General features: G+C 33.8%; 1 protein-coding gene across 1 annotated transcript; it reads right to left on the reverse strand.

The window, feature by feature from the left end:
- Window positions 1-80: 80 nt before the first annotated feature.
- Window positions 81-4,313, reverse strand: psmg3 (proteasome (prosome, macropain) assembly chaperone 3). The gene is made up of 3 exons (XM_030142328.1): window positions 4,178-4,313; window positions 2,375-2,601; window positions 81-1,180 (listed from the first exon to the last, which is right to left on the reverse strand). The coding sequence occupies exons 2-3, from the start codon at window positions 2,591-2,593 to the stop codon at window positions 1,028-1,030; spliced, it is 372 nt and encodes a 123-aa protein (XP_029998188.1). The 5' UTR covers window positions 2,594-2,601; window positions 4,178-4,313; the 3' UTR covers window positions 81-1,027.
- Between the last annotated feature and the right edge of the window lie 4,881 nt (window positions 4,314-9,194).

A 9,194-nucleotide genomic window follows, 5' to 3' on the forward strand; every position in this document is an offset into this window, starting at 1 on the left:
CAAAGTAGAACCATTACTGACTATCTTATCAAACTCATAAATGTTAAACCTAAAAGATTCCAAATGAAAATCCCACATTATAGGATAGATGCACTGATTTATTGCGTTACAAAACAATAAAGTTCTAAACGTACATCAAAAGGGTCACATGGATTACAGATGGATCTGAAATAATAATGTACAGTATATTTGACAGACGTCAGTTATGATGGCCTCGGAACATTATTTAACTGAAGTACATGTGTAAGAAGATAAAAATGGAAAAAATTAAAAGTACTCAAATATATACTGACCCTGACACTGATATTGACCAAAAATGCAGCTTTTTTTTTTCCTCTGAGCAGCTACAAAACCTGCAGTACATGTACAGAATACATTGCTTCTACAAGGCACTGTAAATGCTAGGAAAAGGACAAATAAGACAGTCTGGCCCATTTTTCCAGTTTGATGGGAATACTGATGGTGCTTAAATGTTTATCCAGTGCTAAGCCCCATCTATCCTTCACTGGGAGTAAGATGAGTTAAATTTGTCTCAGAAAACAAGAAAGTTTCATGCTGACCTATTTAAAGGAAAGTGAATCTGGTCAAACACAATTTAGGGCATTGTAAGGACAAAAAATGATTAAAATTTGTAAATAGTTCAAGTGTCAGTGGGGCTCAGACTAATTTTTAAATGTTTTTTTGCAAGTATTACATATCATGTTCACACAAAAAATAGCAAAATTTTTCAGTTTTTTGAGGAATATTACAAGTAAAATAAAAAAAAAAACCTATGAGCTTGTTTTTTTGGATTTTATCTTTTTTTTTTTTTTTTTTTTTACAAAACAAAAGCATTGTTGTACATGAAATTAGGCTTACAGCAAAACTTTTCCTGCAAACACATCTTGAGTACAGATTAGCATTTAGAAAAGTTCCTTTATCATACAGCAACGCAGTAGAAAACAGTGATGTCATGGCTTCAAGGAGGACAGTTTTACCATGCAGTCAGCCATCAACTCTAGTTTATTTATTAGTCCTCAGTGACTTTTTACCAGACCTGACAGCTTCTGATGATCTCTTTAATGCTTTTTATTGCGTCTATGGAGGAATCCTTGAGTGCCAGCCCCAATAAAACCGGCCTGTTACCAGCTTCTTGCGACACAAACGATGCCAGGTTTTTTGCGCAGACGTGTGTCAGAGGCTGCAAACAGAAAGACAAGTCAGTCATGTTAAACCGCAGCATTTTTTTCAAATTGGGTTTACTCCTCATATCCTCCTAAGACCCAGCAATGCATTTTTGTCCTACGTAGTGGACAAGTTTCACAGATTTACTTAAAAAGAAAAAAAAAAAAAAAAGGCCACTGAAAACGACATTTATTTTAAATTTAATTTTTTATTTTTTTTAAATGCATCTGAAAAAAACTAATGGATCATGCTGTTTCCAATTAAGGCAATTATTTAATGTAAAATGGCGAAAACATTTACTTACTGGGTCTCAGGAGGATATGTAAATTGACTAAGGTTATCAGTACAACCAAAGTGGCAGAGAAAAATAGGTCAGTCAGCAAGAGCTATTTGTTGTATAAAATTATAAGATGAAAAATAAGATGCTATGAGGAAGAATAGCAGTTTGAAGAATGAAGGCTGGTACCGACAGTGCTGGTTCAATAGCATCCGTCATGGTTGATAGTACAGTTTATGAAGCAGACAGTGTAGCCAAGCATGTATGTAATACTCTTATACAAGAAGAAAATACACTCTGTGAAACGTCACCACTCCCCCTTTGCTTTATATTTAGTTTGTGCTATTGCATATATTGTAAATAATTAAAACTTCGATGTACTTCTATGCAGCTTTATTGGCTGGAGTGCATTTCACGCTCCTCTAAGCAGTAAAGTAATATATTTTTGTGAAGTTCTTCCGAAGTAAGCAGTGTCTGCACATCTCATAAAAATAATTTGGTTCTTTTTTAATAAAATTGCTGGTTTGGCGGAGGCAGGTTATCTTACTGTGTAATCTAGTAAACTAACAATAAAATTGAAAAAGACTTACAGTGTTGATATGATGCTTAATTAGATTAAATAGCAGTTTTTGGCCTCAGTTGTTCATTTAGTGTGTGAGTATGCTTTGCTTTGAGACAATCATATAGAGTATGATACAGAACTTGCACAAGACAAGGCTAGTACCTTATCAGTAGACTGAAAAAAAAAACCAAGCCATTTCCTTGTGTAAATTTTAATAGCTCAACCTTCCTGTGCTACACTATTTTACAACCAAGTACTTGGGCAGTTACATCTTACCTATCACTTCACAGACTGAAACAAGTTCCCATGACTGTTTGATGTCTTGAACAAGTCTACACCACCCCAATATAGTAGGACACTTTCAAACATACCTCATCTTTTCCAAGCAGGACTTTGGTGGCAAATGTTGGGGTAGTGATATCATTGGCTCTGGAGTCAGGCGAGACAGATATTAAAGTGCCGATTTTGCCGAACTGAGTGATAACTATGAAAATGTAATTGCTAAACTCTGTGCAGACAACCTGCGTTGAAATTCCATTGACATCTTTCTCTGTTTGTTTTGATTTGATGATTGGTTCAGGAGTAGACATTCTGTGATCTGGGGGAAGAAAACAAGGAGACAATTAGAGCTGCACAATTTGAAGAAATTAAATAAAATTGTAATGTCAGCCTGTGCAGTTATGCTGCAGTTTAAAGATCAGAAAGCAGAAAGGTACACAAAAAAAGAGACCAGATTATTGTTATGTATTTTAATACTAGTGGAAGTTTCTATGTTTTAGCTAAAGAATGCACATATCAACCTGCTCAGTAATTTGCTAAGAACATTTTGATTGACTCACAGCATTTTTTTCACCAAATCAAGCAGCTCTACTTGAAAAGATGATTAATTTTACAGACAATGAAAACAAGACTTTCATTGTAGGATTAGGACGTGATTTGCTTTTGTGATTCATTTTAGTTTGATCAAGCGTCACATTTTCTCTCAAATCACTACTGTCTCTGTCAGGTGAATACGAGGGGCGACTGAAAAGTTTTGAGCCTAACACGGAAAGGATTAAGATATGAAGACCAAATTTGGTCCATGAAATCTTTTACATATCTTAATCCTATCCACTAAATTTCTTGGTCATAGCAATCTTTTTCCCTGTTTTACAGGTCCCTGAACTTTCTGTATCAAGTGTTTCCTGAAAAATGGACAAACTTAAGTATGGGGCTGTCATCAAGAACGCATACGAACTTTGCCTTCTTTGGGGTTGGTGACACGGGATGTTTCCATTGTTTAGACTGCTCGTTGGTCTCAGGCTGATAGTGATGGACCAAAGTCTCATCCATAGTCACAAATCAGCCCCATACTCAAGTTTGTCCATTTTTCAGGAAACACTTGACACAGAAAGTTCAGGGACCTGTTCAGGAAAAAAGATTGCTATTACCGAGAAATTTAGTGGATAGAATTAAGATATGTGAAAGATTTCATGGACCAAATTTGGTCTTCATACCTTAATCCTTTCCATGTTAGGCTCAAAACTTTTCAGTTGTCCCTCGTATTTAGCTGGCATCAGATAATTATCACAGATTTTTACTTTCTTTTTTATTTCCACACATTCTCACCATACATGATTGCAAATTTCCTATGTATTCAAAAGACATGTTAAAATAATATAAAAATAATAAAATTGCCCAACAAAAATAATTTACAAACTGAAACTATTTTCAGTGTCTGTATTGTAATTATAGTAAATCGGCTCTTATCGCCAACATGAAACACAACATGCTAAAACAAGCTAAAATGCGTGTAAATAAAAACCTCTGCAGGTAATTCTCTTTTGTACACATTAAAATAGAGCTCAAATGTTTACCACTTTATCACTAGTGTATTACAGACTATGCTTTATTATCAAAACAACCGAGCAACGCATACATATACTAAACGTTGAGCTTTGTGGGTGGTATAATGAATTCCTAGCTATAATTGCAGCTACATGTGCCCACATCATGTTAGTTTTTTTTTTTTTTTTCGGTGGAATCTGACACAAAACTCCGTTAAAACAAGCACAGGGAAGTTACATTGAGAGGCTAAAGCTAACTAGCTTAACAGCTAACGATAGCGGCGGCTGTGAGAGTAGCAGTCAACGTAACAATAACCAGCTTTAAAGACGTCTGAGCAAAAATCTCACCCTTTGATTCTCCACGTTTGTGCCCAGTTTAAGCCCGGTCTGGAATGACTCGGTATACTTTCGGCAACTTTAACTGCACTGACTGCTCAGTCATTAAGCTTCCGACAGGGAAACAAACGTGCTTTCTGTGTGCGAGCATGCGCAGTGTGTCTCTGCGTTAGGACGTACAGCCATCGTCACCATGGAAACCAACGACAACTGAAGTGGTGAAATGTTTCCAATTCCAAATAAAGAATACAACTATGTATTCAAAGCAATCCCTAATGGTATTTTCTTACTTATGAAAAGTCATCTTAGTTATCAAACATCACAGACAAATAAACCTTGTTTATTGATTAATGGCATTAACCCTTTCATGCATGAATTATGAGAACCTTAATAAAAACAATTTTCCTGAGTGTTTTTATTCCTCTTTAGGCATGAAAAAAACAACAACAATGTGATGGAATTTTTGTATCAACCTATTTTTCATGGAGTTACAAAATTGTCCACTCAGCTGGGCACCATGTGTTTAATTTTAAAGGCATAGAAACGTGCATTTACTGATATACTGTATGAAAACGATTAAATAAAAACATTTCAATGCTGCTATTTTGATGTTCTCTCACATTTTAACATACTCTAATACTAGTACTAGTACTTACTTCATTGAAATAATATGCAAAACAAAAAAAAAAAGCAAAAAAAAAAAAATCTGTTAATTACATGTTAATAACAATTAGCTTTTTTTTTTTTTTTTTTTTTTTTTTTTTTACACTCAGACATATTACTGTAGATCAGGATTATCTAGAACCACAAAGTTACAGTAATGGTATGAATGTCAGTGTATGGGATGATGCATAAGTGTTTATTGCATTAGATGATATGGAACTAAAACAACAAAATCAATGATTATACAAGAGAACACCTTTGAACAGCTGTCCACTGTAGTGACCACTATGCATGAAAGGGTTAATATTTTTAGCTCGAGCTGTAATAACAAGCATATATGAAATATATTGCATGAAAAGAGGAAAATTTTCCCCAAAGGTCAAGCATTATGGAATTCAACCTTCTCTAAAATTGAGTGGTCAAAAGCACGGACATTACCATATAAATACTGTATTACAAACAAAATTAGAATTTTACATCCCATAATTTTGCATAACGTATATCTCTCCAATGTTATTTTGTCTCGATTCTCTGATGTGGAAGAAATATGTAACTTTTGTCATTCTTACTCTGAAAATACTCTACACTTATTCTTGTTATGTGAACATTCTTTTAATTTCTGGTCCAAAATTGAAAAATATATCATATCTAAAAGTAATAATAAGATAACTATAACATCCCAAAATGTAATTACATATTTTAAACGTGATATTCACAATTTAGAATTTGTTGTAAATTTGTTCATCTTATTTGGAAAATTTCATATACATAAAAATAAATACACTAAAACACACCCAAATTTTAAAATCTTCCTATTGGAATTTGAAAATTATATTAAATCTTTAGAATTTATCCATAATACAAAAAGCTCTAACACCCTGGCTATTCATAAACAATTATTTAATATTGACTGAACTCTCTGTTGTATTTATTTATTTATATTTGTTAGATCTGTTATTTTTATTTATTTATTTACTTTTCTATACTATTATTTGTATATTATGCTTTGTATCTTTCATTATTTTCTTAAACTTACATGTTCAAATGCCTTTTCCCTTTTTACATCTTGTTGTTTTTTCAAGTTTTTTGCACTGTATACTTAAATATTTTCAATAAAGTTGGAAAAGAAGTGTTGAAATGTTTCTGTTTTGATCAAGGTGCAACAACAATTATATTATATTATATTATATTGCACTTTTATTACAGGGTGTCTGTGAGGACTTTCCTGTGTATAAATAATGTGCACCCCACTATATTCTATTTGACTGTATACAGAAACACAACAATTAGTCATAAACACAGTAGAAAGAGAAACAGTGACATAATTTGCATATCCACAGTTTTTGGTTTACAGGGATAATTTCACGTTTTTCTGCCTTCAGAGAAAACAAGTGACATGTGAGGAGTTAGAGTGAGGTGGTGTTACCTGTCAAACTCTTAGACAGGTGTTCTAAAGAAAGCTTAGAAATAAGACACATCTCATGCAGCCACACATTTAATGACTGCGAATAGTCTGCAACTGTGGCTTCAGTCTGAGAGAAGAAGCATACATTACAATAGTGCATGCAATATATTCAACTATATTCATTAAAAATAAATAAATAAATAAATAAATAAATAAATATATACATGCATACATATACCAGCTAAAATTTACTTAAGGGGTCAAATGAGTGGCCATTTTTGCAAAAAAAAAAAAAGAGTTGTAAGAAATGCATAGAACTGTGTTGAAATAATGCTAATACATTTGTGCACAGACTACTGATATTATTTGACAGTGGAAGCTATATTTTCAGAAATATTGTATTTGGAATAGCACGTGTATGTGAAAACTTTTGCTGGTGGACGGACGTGACATTACCCATGATGATCTGGTCAGTACCAGTACTTTATTAGTAATAAACTTATATACTTACTATTGCTAATTCTCCTCTTATTCATAAATGTTAGTACTGTGGATCTAAAACAATAACAGCTGACACAAAAACACAAAATGTGGCAGTGGACGGATGTGACATGGTTGTTACAGATCCCATCATACTGATGCTCGGCAGTCATGTCACCGTTTCCACAAATGATCCCTGTGCAAAAACTAGGATCAGAATTATTTATTGTATAGTTTATCATCATACTAAAGAGTAAATAACAATATAGAATTGTTATTTCTTTATAAAAATGATTATTATTAGAAAAATGTTCATTTAAAAAGTGAGGTGTGACATTCTTAATGTATGTATTGGCGTAACATAAGCAGGATGGATCAGCACCATACTCCATATTGCAACCTGTAAAAATAAAACATGTGATATGTAGTATATAATCTTGTAAGAAAAATTGGGGAATCTAAAAGAATAGAATATTTGTTTTTCAGGTAAATTCAGTTCAAATATAACTTGGCCATTTGTGACATGAAAATATAGCATTAATTGTGATGAAATTGGACATTTTTGAGCTGAAAACATAGTTCATATGACCATCAACATGTTGCAACAGAACTGAAATCCTGTAAATTTGCATAACTTGCATTTACCAACACAAAGTTCCTTTGGGGATTCACTTAGATTGATTTCTTATGCACAAAGACAGAAATAAGACCTCTAAGCAAATTTTAGCCGATACATAAAAATTAAAGAAAAAGAAAGAAAGAAAGAAAGAAACTCGTGAAGCTTTCTTTACTTTGTTAACTCTTTTTCACACTTATGGTTTTACCTGAATACAGCCTATTTCAAGCTGCAGGATTGTGTTATTCTGCTTCTCTATGAAGTAGGTATAGCCACCTCTCACCAACAGAAACTAATCCTGAATGTAAGGATAACTCTGTCCTCTGTTAAGGTGCTGCTGCAGATGTGGGCGAGAATGCTAAAGAGATACTGTCTTGCAGTATCTACAGACACCAAGCTGTGGAAGGACTGCTCTGTTTATCACCTGAGGCATTGATCAGGATGATGGATCAGCATCATTAACCATCGCCCACTGTATATGTTCATACAACTAAATTATACACGCTGGATTTGAAGTGAGCTAAAACTAAACCCTTTTAGTGCTGACAAAGTGAACAAGCCATCACAGATAAAATCTAACTGTACGGGAATCACTGTAATCACTATGGGGGCGTGGCCACAGGATAGTGGACTGATGATGCTGGATGACATCACAAAAGGGTAGGTGCTAAGCAATTTCGATGTGTGATGTGATGGCTAAATGTATTTATTTAGCACATAATAGTTTAATACACAGGTGTCAAACATGTGGCCTGGGGGCCAAATCTGGCTTGCTAGAGGGTCCAATCCGGTCCACGGGATGAATTACACTGAAGATATTAACAATCAATGGTGTAAAAATCATTTTAATTCAGGTTTCACATACAGAACAATTAAATCTCAACTGGGTCAGACCAGTAAAATTACTATCATAATAACCTATAAGTAATGCTGCAGAGTTCATCTTTGTTTTAGCGTAAAAAAGTAAAATGACACGAAAATGTTTCTATTAACAAACTGTCCTTTTACAAAAAATGAGAATAACCTGAACAAATACGAACAACCTGAAATGCCTTAAGAGAAGAAAATGCCATTTTACCAATATTCTGCTTGTTGTTGTTAAATGTTTTGTGTATTATTGTAATGTAAGTTGTAATGCACATGTGTAAATGATAAGAATGAGGCAGAATATTGTTAAAATTCCACTTGTTTTTCTTAAGACATTTCAAGTTATTCATGTTATTCAGATTTTTACAGAAATATTGTGGATGTAAACATCATAATGTCATTTTTCTTTTTTCACTGTTATTCCTTTACTGGTCTGGCCCACCTGAGATCATAATGGGGTGAATGTGGCCCCTGAACTAAAATGAGCTTAATACATTCATTCATTCATTTTCTGAACCCGCTTGATCCTCACTAGGGTCACGGGGGTCGCTTGGAGCCTATCCCAGCTACATAGGGGCGAAAGCGGGGTACACCCTGGACAAGTTGCCAGTTCATCACAGGGCGAGTTTAATACAATATCGATTTAAAATATTAACAAAAAAAAAAAAAAACCCTACCAAAATACATGTAAAGACCAAAAAATAATAACAACGTGCATGGGAGAGGTAGAAACCAAAAAGGCTTATAAAACACCATGCCCATAAAAACTAAAGAATGAACTAAGAATGAAATAAAAATAATTTTACAGTTAACAAAACATATCTGACATAATTTACCAGCTCACTTTGGGTTGAGTGAGTCAAATCAAATGTTCTGTCATCAATTTATGTTTTAAAATGTTCTTATAACTCAGTGGTTCTCAATCTTTTTCAGTCAGGCCCCCCTTTGGAGGATGAAAAATCTCTAAGCCCCCCCTAAACCCCAACAAAATTGTAACA

This window comes from Sphaeramia orbicularis, chromosome 8 (genome assembly GCF_902148855.1).
Source record: "Sphaeramia orbicularis chromosome 8, fSphaOr1.1, whole genome shotgun sequence".
Lineage (NCBI taxonomy): Eukaryota > Metazoa > Chordata > Actinopteri > Kurtiformes > Apogonidae > Sphaeramia > Sphaeramia orbicularis.